Below are 21,557 nucleotides of genomic sequence, written 5' to 3'. Positions count from 1 at the left end.
GTCTTGTTAGTGCCTTGTCATGGTCATGTACTCTGGGACAGGAATCTGGCCAGAAGCTAGGCTGAACTGCTGCCATCCTCAATGATGAGTTTGATCAGGGTTCTTTGCTACTTACTACCTTGCCAGTTTTTCTGTCTAGTCACCCTATACCAACACCAAGGCATGCTGGAATGGCACCACACCCTGCTGGGTGGTGCACCCAGAATTCTAAATGAGGTGGATGCACTCTTTTATATGACGAAAAATGGAGGAACAGAGCCCTACAATCTTTAGGAAAAGAACCTGACTTCCTTGTCACCCCTTCTCTCTCTCCCATATTCAAGGGCTAATCAAAAATCACTCCTGTTTTGCTATCAGCTTAATAACATTCCCAGGACAAAATGATAACCGTTATCCTAAAATGGATTTCTGTCCCCCTTCTGTTGTGATCACTGCCCCCAAAGCCCATAGTTGGAGCCCCTCAATATTTACCAATGAGGGAAAGAGGGGAGCTGCACCAGTAATATACTACTCCCCTGAGGATGAACCTCCTATTCTCAGACTCAGAGAGCTGCCCCACAGCTCCTCCCAATATAAAGAATCATATGGCCGGGCAGTGGTGGCACACGCCTTTAATCCCAGCACTTGGGAGGCAGAGGCAGGCAGATTTCTGAATTCGAGGCCAGCCTGGTGTACAGAGTGAGTTCCAGGACAGCCAAGGCTACACAGAGAAACCCTGTCTCAAAAAAAAAAAAAAAAAAAAAAAAAAGAATCATATACTATCACTCTAGCATATAAAGGAAGTCAAGGGGCCCCTTAACCTCTTTTCAGACAGTGTATATGCTGTCAATTTGCTCCCCTGGTTGTCAAGATCCTTTGTCATAGATGCCAACCTACTCTCCCCTCAACTCATACAGGTTCAACCCTCCTACAGGAAAGGGGGTCTCCCATCTACATCCAGCTTGTCAGATCTCACAGTCCCCTGCTAGGCCTGATATCTGAGGGAAATGCCTTCACTGAACCAAACCTCCTCAACAGAAACATCCATAGCCTCCACTGAGCAAGCAGACCAACTGCATTTGTACACACATGAATATAAATGGGCTCCATACCCTCTTCCTCCACATCCCTGTCCTCAACTTCAAGGACAATAAATACATGCTCCTCTTGTGCATCCCAAGCTTCCACCCCAGTTTTACAGAGGATGGCATCAATCCCCAAGGCCAAACCCAAAGCCTAATGGCAAATCAATATCACCCATATTCCCCAACTTGGGAGGCAAAAATATATTTTTGTTGCCATAGGTATGTACTTACATTTTATATGGGCTACAGACCAAACAAGTAAAAACTCAAAAAGGTTACTTCACCATATGCTCTCCACCATTGCCGTCAGGCTCATTCCTCACGATAAAAACTGATAATAGCCCTGTCTTCATTGGCTCTAAATTCAAAACTTTCCACACATAAAGGGAAACTGCCCACCACACAGAGATCTCCCACAATCTCAGGTTCAAGAAATAGTAGAAAGAACACATCAAACCCTAAAAGTCCAACTTCTAAAACAAAAGACAACCACCTACCACCCTCCCAAGTACTATTAACGATACCTATGACTACACCAAACATATTTAAAATCTACAAAACCTCTAAATATTTTACTATCTCCCTCATAGGCACACACCAAAATTACCACCATCGAAGCCATCCTAATAAGATGACATGGTCCTTTGTATGGAATTCGAATGGACCAGACCCTCTGCTTACAATTCGGCAGGGTTTCGTTTGTGTTTACCCACAGGACCAGCCTAACCCTATCTGGGATCCCACCAGAAATGTCCAACACCACCCCCAACAACCAAGAAGATGAACTGCCTCTCACTGGCAGATCAATGACAGAGGAGGAGAAGGGGATAGAGGAGGAGGAGGAGGAAGAGGAGGAGGAGGAGGAGCCACAGGAAATGCCACACCCAAAGGAACAACTTGATCTCTGGAAGAACATCCATGACCTGGTGACTGCTGTCCAGGCCATGTGTCCTACACAAGCTTCCCCCTCCTCTGTTCTCATGGCTGTTTTTGTCATTCTCCATACTAACTCCTGCTAATGCCCAGCCTCTCCCCAGCCTTCCCACCACCTACCACTGGAGAGTCTTCACCGGGGAGACCTACAACAGATACAACAAAATCATAGGAACCCAGGATTGTCCACTTGAAGGATGTCAGACCAGGATTGAAATCTGCCCATACCTAGATAGCATCTGCACTAGCCCCAGTCCATTCCTCTGCTTTCCCTACCGGGACACAGGTGACTGTCTCCAGGAGGTCTCCATCTGAGGAGGCTGCAGATATTGGAGCTGCAGGAAGAAATCCAGCAGTCATAGTGGCACCAAATTCACCAACCTTAAAACTCATTTTCAGCTTTCCATCAGGGATCCATGGCATGAATGTTGGCAAACACAGTCATGGGTCCAATCTTCCCTAATGGCTATGTGACATACCCCATAGCTGACCTACATGTCTCTCATGAACTTTTCCCCACGTGCAAATCAGTCTTTACCCATGTTAATATTCTTCAATAGGAAAATCAGTCTCAGAAAGAACTCTCAGCTACCCTCTCCCAGCTACAATACACCCAATATGCACTGACCTCCTTCCCTTAACCACACACCCAGCTCCTTCCAGTGCTTTTCTGGGCTTCTCTCACCTGACTGCTATTAGCAGCTGTTTCCATTAACAATTCCCTTCATAAACCCCATGGACCCTTACCCACAAGGAAAGCACAGGACATTCCTCTCTTCAACCTAAAGAGGGCATTTCTCCCCCCTTTGCCGTGTACCACCCTCCTCAAAAACCCATGTTTTTACATGTGCCTGTACATGACCATGACCAAATCCATGAGTTAATCCCCCTGCTCTCCTCTGGTGCCAAAGCTCTGCAGGTTCCTGCATTAACCCCTACTTTTCAGGCTCCTGCACTCCTGTAATAATTGTTCTGCAAGTTTATCTCTGTGAACCTGAAGAAGTTGCCCTCCAGATGGGAGGAAGCCAAAGAGAGAGAGCTCTTCATCCCTCTGCTGTTGGACTGGGTCTTGCTGTCTCACTCAGCAGGACAGGAAGTGCTGGAGCAACCCTCTTCCAAACACAGCATCTGGCCAGTGACTTCCACAACAAACTTGACCAGGCAGTGTCCTCCACTGCAGACAAGCTTGAGTCCCTTCCATGCCAGATAGCCTCCTTAGCAGGAGATGTTCTCAGAAACTGGAGGCCCTGGGCTTACAGCCTGCTGAACAGGGACTTGTGTTCTGCTGGAGGAGGAATGTTGCTTCTATGCCAATGAATCTGGGATGGTAGAACAAGATGTGCAAACGCCCAAAGAGTTCAGGGGATCTCCAGGGGTGTTATGTTTCCAAGACCCCTGTCCCTTGGTACTGAAGCCCCTTGATAGCTTGGCTTCTGCCCCTCATTGAACCCATACTAGCTTGAAGCATTGCTCCCTTGGCACCTTGTGTCATCCAGTTTTTAAAGCAGCAGATGAGTAGCATCGCAAAGATCACTGATAATCATGTCTTGGTTCAATATCAAACTGTTCCCTCACAGGAGACAGTCACTCCAATGACAGCTCTCCTTTATGAAAAGGAAAAGGAGGACTTGTGGGGCAGTGGGCCATGTCACCAGACAGAAGCACTGGTAAGGTTGAAGCAAAGTTCAGAACTTCCATAAAACTCATGGTTGAGAACAACAGGAGCTCGAACTAAGCTCCAGACCAGATTCCTGTCGTGGACACTGACTGAGACAGCCCACTAGGAGGACCATGACAGACACTCACTTAGAGACAACACTTGAACACCTCATGAAGATAGAGCATCCCTAACTGAGCCAATACAAAGCACCTACCCACCTCATCCCAAAATATATGCAAGTTCCCAGTCCACATGAAATAAAGTGCCTGAGTGATTTTCACTAAAAATTGTCTGAGTGTGCCTGGCTTATTCAGATGTATCACTTCACGGAAGAGCTTTTTTTTTTCACAAGCAAAGTGTTGGCTTTTGTTCCATTATCCCAAGGCTGACCTTACCTAAGGTCCCACTGCCTCTGCAACCCCACATGATGCCCCACGTGATGGGTGGCCTAGTAAAACCCATCCCTGCCTGGCTGGCTTATTTGGGAATTCAATGTCACATAAGAGCTTTTGTCCTGGAGAGACTTCTAGAAGCAGTGACATATGAATGACATAGCAATTGGGAGAGAAATAGGAGAGGCCACAATTCAGACCACCCTTCCTGCATTGTTCAGCACCTAGAAAACTTGTTGAGTTTCGGGTGTGGGACCAGGACCCAGCCTTGCCAGAGGTCCTGGAGATGTCCAGGCTTGAGAAAACACTCACCTGTGTAAACAAGAACCTTGTTGTTCATGCACACTTTTTCGCTGGGCTTGCACACTATGGGCTGACACTGGCTGGCCCAGGGACGCTTGAAGCACTGAAAGCAGCTCCCGTTTCATGCTATGGACAAGAACACGCAGCACTGGGTGGACAGCACAGGCCAGAACCCCCACCACACACTGTCCCCATCCCTGTCCTCATCTGTCTAGTACTTACATGGCACCACCTTGGCCATCTTGTCTTGGGCAGTCTCCACAGACCCCAGAGATGCCCAGATCATCAGGAGCAGCTGGGACTCGATTCCTCAGAGCCACACTCCTGCCTGGATCCTGCATAGCCAGGTATTTTGCCCTGACAGAACCCAGTGCACCCAGACTGTGGTGCCTGGGGAGGAGGTGGAGCACTTGCTGGAATCTGCATTCTCTCCTCAAAGGTTTGCAGGGCCATGGATGCACCTTGCTAAGGTCAAGAAACAGGGAAGTGTGTGTGTGTGTGTGTGTGTGTGTGTGTGTGTGAGAGAGAGAGAGAGAGAGAGAGAGAGAGAGAGAGAGAGAGAGAGAGAGAGAGAGAGATATTAGGGAGGTATGCTGTGTGTTAGTTTCTCTTCTGGAGATATGAGGTCATCCTCTCTGTCCTCTACTTTGGGATCAGCCACCTTTGCAGGCCTTGTAGACCTTACCTAGATGCATTTTACCTCAGAAATGCTGACTTAATCTGCAGGTGCAACTCAGTTGTCCCTGTACCTCTTTCCTAGTTCTGTCTTTCAAGACTGTCCCTTTGAAGGACAATCTCCCACTGGGACCAGGGGCCACTTCTCCTTCCAAGCCCCTCTACTCATTCTCTGTTCCCTGTCCCTTTACTGTCATTCTGTTTAAGGTCCCTCTCTTCTCTCTCCTTACCATGTAATAAATGTGGTGGTTTGAATGGGAATGTTGCCCAGAAGCTCATAGTTTTGAAGTTTGGTCCCTAGAAGGTGGAACTGTTTTGAAAGAATTATGAGGTGTGGCTGTGTTGGAGGAGGTGTGTCACAGAGGGTGGGCTTTGAAGCTTCAAAAACCCACACCATTCCCAATTAGCTTTCTCTGCCTCATGCTGGTGGATCAAATATAAGCTCTCAGCTACTGATCCAGCTCCACACTTACCTGCCTGCTGCCATGCTCTGAGCCATGATGGTTATAGACTCTAAGCCTCAGAAACTGCAAGGCTCCAAATAAACTCTTCTGTAAGTTGCCTTGGTCATGGTCTTACCATAGCAACATAAAGGAACTAACATGAGACTAGAGAGATGGCTCGGCAGATAACCATAAGTGTTGCAGTATACGATTAATCCTACAGAAATGGAGCCGGTATCAGTGCCTGGAGTTCCTGCCCCAGTGTTCTGGGTTCCAAATAAAAGACACAGATTCAGGCTTATATTTTATTATGCCTTAAACAGTTCAATGTTTGCGCCACTCCCAAATCTCCACGTGGCTAACACTTCTCCACCGATACTCCTGAGCTATTACTTACTACTCTTTATATTCAATCTTTGATGTCCTAGACCCAGTGAAGGAGAGGGGCTGGGGCCACTCTTTCTTAGCTCTTACATCATTGTTATGCTCTCTCTTCTGTACCTCTCAGGCCTGGACACACCTACTGTAACAAGGCCACACCTCCTAATAGTGCCACTCCCTGGACCAAGCATATACAAACCAGCACAAACAGGAACAGGCAACTGAAAAAAATACAAAGGAGCTTTGTACCTTCAAATTTTGCAGCCTCTTGTGTTGAAGCCCCAAGTCCCTAGTGTCCCTAGTGTCTCAGCTGTATTGCCATATGGCTATTAATGACCCTCAACTAAGACAAAATGGGCCATTAGAGCAGATCTTACCAGTTTTGGAATAGTGTCCCATAAGAAGGTAGCAGGGGATGGAGCTGTGCAAAGAAATCCATCTGAAGACTTGGGAAGAAGGTGCCACCTACTGGCCATGGAGAGGAACTAGCTCTGTCCACAAGGCTCCCAGGCTCTTGCCTCCCCCTCTGTAAGCCACTCTGGCCCTGAACTTGAGGTCCTTAGGTGCTGAGATCACAGGTGTTTTCTCCACACCCTGCTCTCCACACGCTTTATTAAAGGATTTATCTGGAAAAGCAGAGCCATCAATAAGGATCTGTAATGAGCAGGAAGAGCCAAGGGGGAAATCAGCCAGAATGCAGGAAACACAGTTCACACAAAGCCAGTGATGATTTTATAGACGACCAATGAAGAGCAAGAGGAAGTGAAGGGAACGGTTCTTTTTACAATAACCTAAAGAAGAAGCAGACACCTAGGAATGAGTTTACATAAAATGGCACAATCCTAGGACATTAAAAAACCTTGAAAGAAATGAAGGCAGGCCTAAGAAAATGGAAGGGTACTCTAGGCTTATAATTAGTAAGGGGTTTTAATCACTTAATTATTAATCAATAATTTATTGATGCATTATTAATTAATCATATATGGTTATGTGCACACTTGCATGTGACAGGTGCATGTGTGGAGGTCACAAGGCAACTTACAGGAGTTCTCCTTCTCCTGTGTGGATCCCAGGGCTCAAACTCAGGTGGAGGGAGGAGTGTGGAGAGACAAGAGAGGAGGAAGGGAGGGAGGGAGAAGAGGAGGAAAGGGAAAAGGCAAAGAGGGGCTCCTAATGGAGTTCACATGAAGTTGGAAGTCACAGGATTTGGTGGTGGAAGCCTGTAATCCCAGGACTGTGAAGGCAGGGACCCAAGGATGAGATGTTCAAAAGCACCCTCAAATTATTAGCAAGTTTCTGGGTTACTTGAGATCCTGTCTCAAATAACCAAATAAGAACAAAACAAAACAAAAATCAGTGTAATATAAAGACACACACAGGAGCGAGCAGAGTCCAGACACACACAGTCACGTACATGATGGGGTGGTTTTTAACAGTACTGCCATGTCTGTCTGTGTCGAGAATAATAGTGTTTGCAGATGCTGGTACTGGGACAGCTGGGTAACAGTAGAATCCTTACCTCACACACCAACCAAAAAATAATAATGATGATGATAACATAAATTAAAATAAATGAAATGAACACGAATAGATCCACAGTTTAGATCTTGAGTTTAGTTTAGATCTCAAGATCTAAGCAGTGACTCACTGACAAATTCTTTGGCTTTTAAGGAGGAGAGCTGCTCCTCCCTCAGAATTGTCAGCTTCTGTGCTTCTTTGTTTCAGATAATGCCCTTCAAAGAAAATCACATAGAACCAGCCCAAAGCACCTGTCCTCACTCATCCAGACCCTAACCTTGCTGGTTGTCATGCTACATTCTGCCACTAGGGGCGCTCCTCTCTGCAGTTGACTTTGGGATTAAGGTTGGGCCTCCTTCTGCCCTGACATAGGAGCTCAACCTCCACAATGTCAGTCTCTCCCTTCCTCTCCTGCTTTGTTTAGAGAGATGAGATTTGGGACTCTCATTTCCTGTTTTCCTAGCATACCTGAGTCTTTTGGGGGGCAAGTCTATATTGGGTTCAGTTACAAAACTACAGTTCTTACAAAGCAGGAGACTCCATCAACTTAGATTTTGTGATGGTGTCTTACACCACAATAGAAGCAATAACAGAGACTCCACCTCAGAATAAAACATTTAATCTGGTTGTGGTGGTGCTGACCTGCAATCCCAGCACTGGGGGCATGCAAGCAGGAAGAACATAAGTCTGAGTCCAGCCTGGGCTTGAGAAGTGGCTCATGAAGAACCCCACTTACTGTACAAACAGGACGACACATGATCATAATCCCTGTAACCAGGTAAAAAACCTAGCATGTCTGTGCTGTCTGTAACCCCACCTTTCCTTCCCTCCACAGGAAATGACTTATTATGGCAGATATACTTCACCCATCCTCCAACCCCTGACAATCTTCCTCCATCTTTACAAACTCATCTGTTCTGGATACTATCTATAAACAGAGCCAAGCAGTGCACACCTTCTGCACCTGATTTCTTTCTCGGATTCTAGGCTGCATCCCATGTTCTGACCACTCAGTACTCTCTCCTTTGTATAACAGAGCCAGGTCACATTGTAGCAGGACTTTAGGTGAATCAGCCTTCCTGGGGGGGCAGTCTCTGAGTCAGGTGACTGACAGGCCCACCTGAAGGAACTCTCTTCAAAGGCAGAAGGGAGGACACTGATACAAAATGTTCTAATCTTTGGAGCACCCAGAGTGTCCTGTGTCTTCCCAAGGCCAGGGGTATTATATTCTTTCTACTAGGCCTTAAGTAGTGCAAACCAATGTGTACCAGGAAGTGGGGGTGGGGACTTTGAAGGAAGCTGCAGTAAAGGAGCTGCACCTTGCACTGAATCATCTCCAAAGCTGGTGAGAGAACAGAAGGATGAGACTGTGCAGGGGTTAGAATGTTGCAGGGTCAGAGTCGTTGTAATTTGTCTTAGGATTTCTTTACCACACAAATAGCTTTTCCTTGGACACTTCTCTTCTGATCTAACATCCTGTGACTCACAGAATCTTTATGAATACATTAATAAAAGCCTAGCTTCCTCCAACTGGAAACCCATGAGTCATCAGACACCACTTGGAGCCTGTAGCAGAGGTGACCTGAGTTGGCTCTAACACCTTTACCTGATTTTTTCTCTAGTGTGTTTAAAAAGTACCTCAATATGGAATTTCTTTCTTGTTATTATGAAAATATCACCATCTTGATACACTGAACTTGAAATTATTTAGTTTCAGACCCTGGATACAAGGGACTGAGGTGCATACTTTACCTACCAAAGGAGACTTGGCTTCTAAGTTCTCCCAGCATCCCTCAGTCCTTACCTCCATACCTTGTCCCCAGCCCTGTACTTTTCAGTCCCAATGCTGGGCTGCCTTTCCTAAGAGGGTCTTCTCTATATAATCCAGACATTTTGGACTCTCCTCTTCCAACTTCTCTCTCTCCTTCTCTCCCTCCCTCTCTTTCTCTGCACATGTTTTGAACTTTCTTGTTTTCTTTCTCTATCCTTCCCCAGAGTGGCTTCTCTGGCTTTGGTCCTTGTGCACAGTGAATCTGTCTGAGAGTACCTTTCCTACAAACCTGCATATATGTGCATATGTACATGGCTTGAAATGGATTCTTTCGCTGGCAGAGAAATAACTTATCAGATTTAACCTAAGGCTTCGTCCCAGACCACCCTCATTCATACTTGGCTTCAGAAGAAACTAACTTTTGTCCCCTTTGAGGGGACATTGAATTTTTGTGTCACCATGTCCAAGGTTTCTATACTCTTCAAGGCCAATGTAACAGATATTACTGGAAGCTCACCAGAGATGGCAACTCACACATTCACACTGAGTGTAAAGTGAATTGAAAGATTTTATTTTATACATCTGGGACCACACCCAGATGGGTACTGAGCTATGTTCCCGAGGGTCTAGGATGTATTTAAAGGCTGAAACCACGTTCTGGTATCTAAGGAACAAGGGGCTTTCAAAAAGTAAGCAATTAGAAGCTGGTTATTTTGACAGACGCTAAGATCTCTTAGCTGGGGGACGGGGCGTGTGGGAGTTGTTCTACACAAAAGGGCAAGTTTAACAAATACTAAGATAACTGAGCTAGGACATCCTGACCTTTGGTTCCTAGAATAGAGCAAAGTAGTTTTCAATAGATTCTGCATGAAGGAGAGCAGCTTCTAGTTAAACCTGGAAATGGCCTTAGCAAGACTACAAGGTGGAGGGACCTCAGCACTGTCATGCCTCATCACACAGAGGGATGGAGACACAGAGTGAGGGTTCTCAGAATCAAAATGGACTGACTTTCGTTAAGCTGCAACTCATAAATAACAAGAAAAAAGAATATGAAAAAAGCCACGAATCTGTGAAGGGAAGAACATAGTGCTTATGATTGGTCATGAACCAGCACAAAGCACCAACACGTTGATCATATGACAGGTTCCTGCAAAGATATTTGCTCATAGTTATGAACCTCAGACTGGCTGCATACTGTTGGATAACATGGTGAGAAGAAGACCACTACCACAATTTGGAGCCAAATTTGAAACAAGCTTGATTATTATTGGGTGCATAAGAGAACTGTGTAATCACTATTGTTTTGTATGAAAAGAAAGAGAACGCCAGAGATGTGTTTGGTGGATGCCCAGAGGCTGCCTCTGCAGGCCTATTCTGAGGCATCCTTTCCCCTGAGGTACCTGCCTCAGGACTATATAATATAAAATAGAGTTTATTTAAGGCACGGGTGAGAGGAATTTAAGGAGCAGAGACAGAGAAAGGCAGAGAGGAAGAGAGAAGGAAAGACAGAGAGAGAGACAGAGAGAGAGAGAGAGAGAGAGAGAGAGAGAGAGAGAGAGAGAGAGAAGTAGAGTCCAGCTATAAGCAAGTGAAGAGAGACAGGGGAGGAGAATGTGAAGAGAAGAGACAGAGGGGAAGAGAGCAAGAGAAGAGAGTGAGGAGGGGGCAGGCAGGACCCTTTATAGTGAGTCAGGCACACCTGGCTGTTGCCAGGTAACTGAAGGGCAGAGCCTAGAAGGAATGCTAACACTGACCATAACCCTGGACAGCTCTCCTAGAGCACTGCAGGAGTGGAGCTGCTTCCTATCCAAATCAGCCTGGGCCTACTCAACTCCATAGAGACAAAAGCCAAGTCAGGATAAAACCAGTTAGGCTTCTGTTTCCCAACTAGAGTACTATCTTTTTAGAAATCATGTGATTGACAATCTCATAATCTACCTGATACACTTGGAAGCCCCTGCCCCACTGTGGCACTTCCTAAACTGTCCCTTTCCTCCCCTTCACCTCACTCAAGCTAAATAACCTAGATCCTCTATTTCAGTAAAGGAGCTGTCCTCCAACATAGTCTTCTCAATCATTTCTACCCACCATCCTCACTACCCTGCAACACCTTGCTCCTCAGCTCCTCATTACCCCCTCCTGCTCCACTACAGCCACAAGTGGTCTCAGGTGATACGAAAATATAGAGGAAATATTGAGTAACTAAAAGAGAGACTCCATGACACTGCTTCCGCAATGGAGCAAGACTTGGTGGTCACTTAACTGCCTAGAAATTCTTCATGTTTCTGTAAGTGACCGCACCTGTCTTTTGTAAATCAGTTTCATAAACTCACTGATTAATGAAATGGGGCGGGGATGCCATTTAACTCAGTCATTGCTGCCCTCTGTTTGTTTGCAGAGTCTGACTGTCTATGCTCTTTGCTTCACATACACTTGTTCATGCTTGAGCCAATGCCTAGAGCAGCATGTAAAGGAATTACAGAGAAAACTTGTCTTGCTTCCTCTCTTCCTCCTACCACTGTGCTGGGTTATGCAGTGCTGGTGTCAAACATGGTTTGCTTGCATCATAGATTAAAGGGTAACAAGGAAGGGATTTTGTAATGGCGCTAGGGTAGAGGACCTGGAATGTAACAGAATGTTAGCAGAACCACTGTGTCTTACATGAATTCTGGAGTGATGGCTCCAAGTACTTAAAGCAGTCTTGGGGTTTGGTATTCAATCCTGGAAAGGGTGATTGCACACTGCTTCTTGAGACTCCTGACTTGAGCCTACAGTGTCTCTCTTTCTTTGATCAATCATCCTGTGTAACCCAGAACACTGACACTGGAGTTGAATGTAAATGTGAAACCAAACAGAAATTATAAAAAACTGAGACTGTGTTTCATCCCTGTGGCTTCCATCAGGAGAATCAGCCTGCTGTTCTCTGAGCCTCTGGCTTCCTTCCCTTTGCAGCCTTCCCTGCTTAAGTGGATGTGCTCAGCTTCGCTGATTCCGTGGTCCATCTTGTGACACAGTTGTGCTCTGAGCATCCCTGTTCTGTTCCTGTGGTGTCATCTCACGATGATTTCCAGCTCAGGTCTCTTTCTGTGCTCAGCCTTCTTTCTCTAACCTTTATCAGTGCCTTGCAGACACTTATGTGCATATACGAACTGGGCTCTAAGATCCACGAGGTTAGGTAACTCAGACTCTGGCTTGCTGTGAGGGCCCTGCTGCTAATTCCAGGGTTGGGCCACTAAGGTTTTAGTTATTAGAATACTATGCCACATGATGGGGACCTAAAGGCCAGACACTCCTTTGTGGGACACATTAGACTGGGACCTAATAGGTGTAGAGACAGACAACATACAAACTGGAGCAGGGAGAATGAGCATGTGGGTTCTCCATGGAGACTTCTGGGCTGTGGGGACCCTGAGGTCATTCATTCTCTGCAGAAGACTGCCTTGTGCTATGAAAACCATCATTGGCTCTAGCTACCAGATGCGCGAAGCACCCACAGCCCCATATATCACAGGAACATATCAGACATTGCTTAGTAACTTACATCTCAGTTGTCACCTGGTTCTTGGCTCAGAACTCTCACTTTGTGGATACAAGAACTTGTTGCAGGCTTGCTCACCAGAGCCAGTCTCCATGTATTTGTCAGTTGTTTGCCGGCTTATAGGAAGGAGGTCAGTGGGCTCTGAGCCACTGCAGTCCATACCCTCTACTTAGAAACAGGGAAGACCCAGGTGGTGGTGGCAGAAGCTGCAGCATCTGCATCACAGCTTTGATAGCTATGAGTTTGTGCCAGCCTGGTCTACTTAGCAAGTCCTAGGACAGCCAAAGCTACACTGAGAAACTCTGTCTCGAAACAACATGAAATTAAACAAAGCAGAAACCAGGAAAGTCTGGACAAGTTGTCCCCTTTCCTTGTGTTCTGCAATGGCAAAAACCATTGTAGCCCCATCATTCTGCCCTCTTAATCCTCCAGCACCATGATCCTCCCAACTGCATGGTCCTCCCTCCTCAACTGCATGTGATCCTCCCTCCCCAAAACGGTATGAATCTGGCTTTACCAGTTCTCCAACAAACCTTGCTAATTCATAAGCAATGAACATGTTGGCCTATTAGAATTAAGTACTGAAACTCTCCCTTTCAGGATGCCAGATGGGAGGGGCTGAGAGAAAGGAAAGTACTTACTTCAGACCACATTTGACAGGCATTTCCACATTGCCAGCAACCTGGTCACAGAGAGGAAGTAAGGACTGGTGTCAGGAGGGAGCTGCTGGGTGGCAAAGGGAAGAGCCCTCAGGATAGGACTGTGGGTGGGAGTCTGGGATTAGGAAGAAAAGCTGGATGGGTGATGCATAAGAGATGTGGGCATGAATCTATTTTGGGGGGAAAGCTGTGTGGAGGGTTGGAGGGAGGGAAGATTGGATTCTGAGTCCTGGGGGAGGCCAGGGATGGGATTGGGGTCTATTAATTGGCTCCAACTTCCCAGGTTTTATCTGAGCACCCCTTCTACAAGGATGAACAGTTCTCACACTACAAAGTCTTGTGTGCTCATTCTTCTTGTGGCCCTACTGTGTGCAGAAAGAGGTGAGATGGAAAGTGAGAGAGGGGCAGGAGGGTACAATGGAGATGGAAAAGGGCCTCAGGGTTGGGGCTACACCTGCAACTCCATTGTGTGCTCAGTACCCGGGGTGTGCTGAGGTCAGGGTATTGAGATTGGCTTGTGGTGAGTGAAGCTTCCTGTGCTGGGGTACTTGCTTGCTGGGTCTGCAAACCTGCCAGAAGGACTGTTGGACTTTACTACCTCTGCCACAAACCCTGGCCACCAGAGCAACCTGACTTTAGACTACCATGCAGCCTTGGCATCCCAGAGAGGACACTGGCCTGTGTGCACACAAACTGGCAGAGGCTTCTTTTTCTGACCCAGATGCCAAGTTAAGGGGTTTGAAATCCTTAACACTTAGCATTTGACTTTTTCTTATGCCTCAGCCCATGCCACATGAGGCCCCAAAGCTAGAACTTTCCTATTCTAAGAGGATTCACACTGTCTTATAAGCCTCTACCCCACTGGGCAGTGGTGGCGCACACCTTTAATCCCAGCACTTGGGAGGCAGAGGCAGGCGGATTTCTGAGTTCGAGGCCAGCCTGGTCTACAGAGTGAGTTCCAGGACAGCCAAGGGCTACACAGAGAAACCCTGTCTCGAAAAACCAAAAAAAAAAAAAAAAAAAAAAAAAAAAAAAGCCTCTACCCCTAGTTACATCTGTGTGCAGGAGGACTCATGGTGAGCCTCAGCTTTAAGCTGGACTCTGGGAAGTTCAGTGCTCTGTCACGCTCAAAGACCCAAGGCCCAATTCTGCAGGGGTAGGGTGGGACAGGTCAGAACAGCCCTCCCATCTGGTGGCCCCAGTACATACTTACAGTACACCCACTCAGGGCTTCAGCAGACATTTGGTATCTCTGTCTTCCCAATATGGTAACTATCTCTCTAATTCATCTTGGGGTGCAGGGTTCTCATGTGGGCTGGCTAGGTGAGACAGCAGGACCGAGCACAGTGAACAACTGTGGCTCTTGGTTCACTTTTTCTTTTGGTGGAGGTGACTGGGCAGTAATGTCCTTGCTCTGTCCAGCAGCTGTGGGAAGTAGAGACATTGTAGAGGAGGGGTCTGGGCTAGGAAGGGCATGCCCTAGCCCTCAAGTATGGGCTTCTTTCTCAGCTCAGGGGCTGGAGTGCTACAATTGCGTGGGGGTCCCACTTGATGCTTCCTGCCCATCAGTTACCTGCTCCTACGCTGATGCATTCTGTGTGACTCAGGAGACAGAAGTTACTGTGGGTAAGTGGACTATATAAAGAGGGGTCAGGTTGGCTTTGGAGAAAAGGTGAGGTCTGTTCACTTGTTATGGACCGTGGTTCCCCTTCCTCCATGTTGAGCTGGGGGTGGGGGGTGGAGTGGGATTCCTGCAAAGTGGGGACTATTGGGATCCAGGGATGTCCTGGGATGGGAATCATGAGGCAGGGCTGCCCATTGGCATACATGGTGTCATTATCCCTTTGTGTCACCAGTGTAGTCATGTGACTCTCCTGCCTGTAGGTTATGTCTGAGGTCTTACAGGCTCACTGATGGACCAGGAGAGCTGGAAGCATTGAGTGAGTCTGCATTTAATGAAGGAATCTGGGGCTTAGGCTAAAGAAATGACTTGGGAGTATTGATAGAAGAGACCTCAGGACATTTCAGATCCTCCAAAATGCCAGTTTCAGGCATATCCTCCACATATGCCAGGCAGGAGCAGCCCCACCCTGCTATCCAGTTTCTTGTTCCTGATCACACCCTGCCTGTCTCTTGGTGCAGCTCTTGTAGATGTAACTGCCTGGGGAACTCAAGAGTCTGAGAGGCTGGTTACCCTTTGTGTTGTGCTGGTGGGTGATCTTACACTGTGCTGTGGTTTTGTGTGGTGTGTGTGTGTGTGTGTGTGTGTGTGTGTGTATGTGTGTGTGTGTAAATGTGGGTGCACATGTATGAATGTGTGTAATGTAAGTAATGCTCTGAGGACATCCTTAAGTACCATTCCTTAGGCATGGTTTACCTTTTATGCAAATGAGGTTTGCTTCCCCTGGAACTGGAATGACAGATGGTTGTAAACCACCATGTAGGGTCTGGGGACCAAACCCTGGGCTTCTGTAAGAGCAACAAGTGCTTTAACTGCTGAGCCAAGTCTCCAGTCCCAACCACCTTGTTTTTGAGACAAGATCTTCACTGAGACCTAGAATTTGCCAAGGATGCTGGGGGTGGGAAGGAGGGAGGTAGCAGAGAGTTCCTAGGACCTCCTGATTCCCTGCCCCCAGCAGAGAGATCATAACCTGCACTCCCAAGCTTGGCCTTCTCTTTACATGGTTGCTGGGGATTGATCTTGCATCCTTGGGCTTCCACTTCACTGACTGAGCTGCTTCCCCAGCACATTGCGTGTAAGGGCACATGTGTAGATGTACATGCCCTGGGGAGGTACCAGTGTATGAGACCCAGAAGTTGATGGGTATCTTCTGTGACATGTATTTTATTTATTGAGATTGAGTCTCACACTGAATTTCAAGCTTGCAGGTTGAGGTGGTCTATCCTGTGAACTTACCTCAGATATCTCCATCTTCGTGTCCTGAGCACATAGATACAAGTAGTCTACCATACCTTCTCATCCTGTGATGGGGTCTAGTGATCAGAACTGGGGGCTCATGCTTGTGCACACAAGCACTTTACACACCAAGACTCCTTACCAGACCATCGTTTTGATTTTTCTTTTGTTTATTACTTGAGGGGTGTTTCTAGCCCCAGGATAGCCTAGAAGTCCCCATGTAGCCCAGTATGGGATAGAACTCATAAAAATTATCGTGCCTCAGTCTTCTAAGTTCTGGAATCACAAGTCTGAGCTACCATGTCTGGCTTCAACATGCCTCAGAGACAAATGTTAACCATGCAGGCCTGGTGGCATGTGGCCAAGACTTTGGGATGCTCTGTTGTCCCTACATCAGAACTGAGTCACTCCCTGATGTTTTGCAGGCTCTCACAAAAGCAAACTGAAGAACAATCTCTGCCTTCCCTTTTGTCCTCAAAATATTGAAAATACCGAGATCCTGGGTACTATTGTCAATGTGAAGACTTCCTGTTGCAAGAAAGACCTCTGCAATGCAGCTGTTCCCACTGGAGGCAGCACCTGGACTATGGCAGGAGTGCTTCTGTTCAGCCTGGGCTCAGTCCTCCTGCAGACCTTGCTGTGATGGAACTTCCAACAACTCCCACCCTTGTCCTTTATCCTCATGTGAAACCACTCCTTCCTGGAGCCCACTAGTGATGAATTATGAGTTATAGGATCTCTGAGGTGGCATTGAGTGTGGAACAACTTGTTTCAATTTTATAGGCCCTTTATAGCTGGGTTGGTTCCCTACTTCACTTTAGGGCTTTCAGATCTGTACTTCCTGGAATGCCAATTGGTTGTGGCTTGCTACTCCTGGCCCTGGAGGTACATGGACAGCATAGGGAAGAGGCAGAATTTCAAGGTATTATGCCACCACTGTTCACACATAAATATCTGGGGTCCTGCAGGTTTCAAACAAGTACAGATCAATGTCTTCCTGTTGAGTCCAATAAACTATTTGTTCTCCCAGCCAAGATCTCTGTTTTTCTTTTGCTACACTGACTTGGTCGAGACCTGCCTGCCAGTCTATTTCTCTGCTCTTTTAGCATGACACACTACCTAGCTCTTGTTAGCCAACTCAGAGTGGGGAACCACTTGGTTTGGCTGGGCTGAGGCTTTTAATTTCATGCCTATAGTGTCTGCTTTTGATGTCACCTTGAAACAAGCTGGAGTTATCACCAAAAAAAGAACCTCCCTTGTAGAAATGCCTCCATGACATGCAGCTGTAAAGCAGTTTCTAAATTAGTGATTGAGTGGGGAGGACCCATTGTGGGTGGTGCCATCCCTGCCTCGTAGTCTTCAGTATTAGTCTTGGGAAAGGAAGGACTGTGTCTGGGTAGAGAGGAGACAGATGTGACCCAAAGGCAAATGGGAAACCCTATATTAGCATGAGTTTTTTAACTTAAATTGGGCTGCTAACAGGTGATCCAAAATGGACGTTTATTGCTGACTTACACTTTGAGAGCTGGACCTTGGTGGTCAGTCTCAGGAGGAGGAAGTGGTTAAACAACGGAATAGAGCTTGGTGTCTGGCTTTAGGAATAAAGTCTAACAGTTTTCAGCAAGACAGATGGAATGAGGAGAAGGAAAAGTCCTGCCAGAGCCATGTGTGCCATGCGCCAGGTGGCTAGAGTCCCTTTTCTAGCCTGTGAAGGTACGTTCATTAAGAACTGAAAAAGGTTTTGTCAAATTCAAAGACACCCCAAATCTTCCTCTATCCCCCCGCATCCTGTCAGTTCTGATCAAGAAGTAAGGTGGCCCTGGAGGAGGGCTGTAAGATAAAGTTTCTGATGGCTTTATTCTACAAAAGTCCACTCTCCCAAGCCAACCTCCAGCCCAGAGAACAGTGTTAAAGAAGGGCCTTCTTGACCTTCCATGGCACTTCTGAAGGACTGTCCCTCTCATGAACCCCGTTCTATATCACCAAGTCTCTGAAGATTGTTGACCAGGCCCTAGTGGACAGGGACAGGGAACGCTGTTGTGTGGATAGATGTGGAGTAGGTAAATGGCTATGGGGCTCCGACCCCTAGGCAGGTCTGCCTGCTTCTCTAAGTAGGGAGGACAGAGGCTCCAGTGGGGGTCAGGAGTTCTGGGAAGAACTCTGTACCTGACTGTGAGGTGGGGACCTGCGTCCTCTGTGTGGAATAAGACTTCTCCCTAGGATACCTTCCAACCCTCCAGCATCTGGCCAGCTGTGCCATTCCCAGCCCCCTACCTCCACCCTCAGAGTGGAGTGGTCTGGGAGGTCCTCCATACAACACTTCATCCCAGGCCTGGGCAGAGGCCAGAGAGTCCTAAGTGTCACTATTACACTCTCTACCCCTCACTTCCTCTCCGACTGAAGGTCCCAATAGTCCCCTCCCTCCTCTAAACTTCAACATATAGAAACTTAAATTCTTGGCCCCTCCTCCTCTTCACAAAAGTCAGGAAATCAAAAGCTAGCTCCTGGCCTCCTCCACCTCCAACCAACTTACTCTCTCTTCTCTCTCCCAGTTACCTTGCAGTCTGTCTGAAGCCTGTGGTGACCTGCCCATGGTCAGTCCTAAGTAGGACCCAGAATCTGAGCAGGAATGTGAGGTGGGAGTTCTGTTGAGTGAAAGCTCCTTTCTGAGTATCTCAGGCTCACCAAACAAACACACAAGTCGGACTAAATCTTCCCTGGAGCGCTCAATGCCCATTTTCCCCCAGGCACAACTAGAGATTCTCATGGGTTGGTCAGGAAGGCTCTGGCATCCTCCTCTTGCTCACAGGAAGGGTCAGTGTTGTTAGTGAGTGTGATAGCTCTCAGTGTGTGCTTGCTAGGGAGAGAAAGCCTGATATCATTGACTTGGAAGTTAAAATGTGCCCTGACTGCTATGACAGCTTCTGCCACTAGGGGCGTGCATGGCTCTGCCTGGAGCCCTAGGTTTGAAAGCACTCTCTCAAACTCCTGGGCATCCAGACACCTCTGAGAACCACAGAGTTGAGAATCAGGTTCCCATCCTCCTGTGTAACCAGTGGCCACTGAGGACTGCAAGGAGTTGGAAACATGGGCTAATAGCCCATTACTGAGGGGGTGAGGTTGGGGGCATATATGACTTAGCTCAAGGTGAGTGCCAGTAGTATGGAGTGGCCTTCTGCCTGAGACTTCCGTACAGCTCTTTATGATGAAGGCCTCTCCCTATTATGCTAATGAAGAGGCTGTGCAACCAGTGCCAGCCTCAGCACTTCCCCTCACCTCAGCACTTCCCCCAGTCTCAGCACCGTGGGACCATGAAAGAATGGCTTGGTTTCTGGTAGAGCACTGTCTAGAGATAGCTAGAAACCCACCAGGTGTCCATGCCTGTGATGGATGGCATATACTTTGCTCTCAGACCCCAGGCTCCTGACACTCAGTCTAAGACTTCCATTTGATCAGGGCCTTTCGGTCACATAGGGCAATGCCCCTACCAGCCTCTCCACAGGTAGAGGGCATGACTACAGGCCTCAGCTTCAAGAGATTTCCATATTAATGAGTAACCTGAAGGCCAGAGGGAGTAGCCAATTAAGTATTTCTTCCCAGACCCTCCTCCTTACAAACACGTATTTAACCAAAGGTCAAACCGGGGGTTTAGGGGTGCAGCCAGATTCATCTACTTCCTGCCATGACAATAAACCTTTTGGAACCATGAACTTCCTCATGTCTTTGGAGCCTGCCATGGAGAACCGTGGAGGGGTCCTCAGAATATTGAGCCGCTGCCTAATCTCCTGTGGAAGGCTTCTCTACGGTCCAGCCACGAAGGCAGCCAATTCAAGCGAGCTAGCCAAACCACTGAGTCAGCCAATCAAATAAGGTAACCAAGAGTCTCCTTCCCACAGGGAGCTGTTGGGGCTTCCTTCTCTCACCTCGTTCCTGTCTCATCTCTGTTCTTCCGAGGCCCCCAGATTGGGGGCCCAAGAACAAAGACCACCGGACTCAGGGTCCACTCAGGAGTCCCACTCCGAGGGACCTTCAGACTGAGACCTCCCCCCCACACAGACCCCCCCCCCTCGCACTCCCGGGCAGAGGCCCGAGGGGCTTCTCAGCCCAGCATTTGCCTGCCACCACATGGGGAGATCTCTTCATGCCACAGGCTGAGCCTGAGTGGCTTCTCACAGCCCAGCATACACCCAGCACAGTGTGAAGGGAACTCAGTCAAATTTCTGCACTTCTGCTCCCTGGAACCCTGCCTCCCTGAGCCCACTGAAATGGAAGACTCACAGAAACCACAGCTCTGCCCAACAGGACCCATGCCCACATGAGAACTATTAGCCCCACACAGCACATTCCCTCTTGTCAGCACTTCCTTCACCTCAGCACTCCCTCACCCTCACAAAAGCTACCCTTCACCCCCTTGCTCCTTCCAGCCACCACCTGACCCTTCAAAGGAGGCACAATCCCCATTCCAATAGCACTCCCTAATGCAAACCTCCTCCCAGGAATGGCAAATGCCAGCCTGAGAACAGATTAACAGCCACTGCTCCCAGCCCCCTTGTCAAAGAGGCTGGCACTCTCTCTGAGAACTAGGCACTCCTCAGCACAGGTGGCTTCTGGCCCTGGGAGAAGTGAAGAAGGACACATCCTTAGAGAGGTTAAGCCCCATGTTTTGAGACAATTAACCATTCCCAGACAGCTGTGACCACTTTGTAAAAACACTAACCCCTAATAGCAACTTAAAGGCAATAGGAGCTTCCCTCCCCGGTTGTGCAACCCTGCCCACTGCCTAAACAGATAGAATTGTGTTTGAAGAGTGACTTCCATTATCTGTCATGTAGCCCTGGAACTCCAGAACCTGCTAGTGTATAAATGGCCTAAGCGCCTCAACAAAGCATCTCAATCCTGCCCTGTGCAGTGGGAACACATTGTGATCCAAACCTGGGTTCAAATTTATTAAAAGGTTCTTTGACTCACTGCATGGGATTTGGCAATTCTTTGAGCTCTCCTGGGCATCCTGAAACCTGGGCATAACACTCCTTGATGAAGGAGGCAGTCCTTGCTTGTCCAAACTGCTTTATTCCTGGCAAATGAAGATGCATATGGCTTACTCAGAATGAACGGGAGATTAAATATTTTTGCAGGAAGGGATGCCTAGGGAGGGATGCTTATAGTCCAAGCACTCAGAGCCCCTAGAAACCTCATTAGCATAGAGACCTCTAGGCTAGTTGTCATGGTCCTGTTAGTGGGGTGTCAAGGTCATGTACTCTAGGACAAGAATCTGGTCAGGAGCTAGTCTAAGCTGTTACGGA

At 47.6% G+C, this 21,557-nt stretch overlaps 1 protein-coding gene across 1 annotated transcript; it reads left to right on the top strand.

The window, feature by feature from the left end:
* Positions 1–13,291: 13,291 nt before the first annotated feature.
* On the top strand, positions 13,292–17,283 carry LOC117718794 (lymphocyte antigen 6A-2/6E-1-like). The gene is made up of 4 exons (XM_034516701.2): positions 13,292–13,377; positions 13,621–13,718; positions 14,847–14,963; positions 16,680–17,283. The coding sequence occupies exons 2-4, from the start codon at positions 13,649–13,651 to the stop codon at positions 16,895–16,897; spliced, it is 405 nt and encodes a 134-aa protein (XP_034372592.1). The 5' UTR covers positions 13,292–13,377; positions 13,621–13,648; the 3' UTR covers positions 16,898–17,283.
* The last annotated feature ends 4,274 nt before the right edge of the window (positions 17,284–21,557 follow it).

This window comes from Arvicanthis niloticus, chromosome 13, assembly GCF_011762505.2.
Source record: "Arvicanthis niloticus isolate mArvNil1 chromosome 13, mArvNil1.pat.X, whole genome shotgun sequence".
In the NCBI taxonomy this organism is placed as follows: Eukaryota; Metazoa; Chordata; class Mammalia; order Rodentia; family Muridae; genus Arvicanthis; species Arvicanthis niloticus.
Note: the sequence above shows the minus strand (reverse complement) of the source record. Positions and strands in the feature narration are given on the sequence as shown.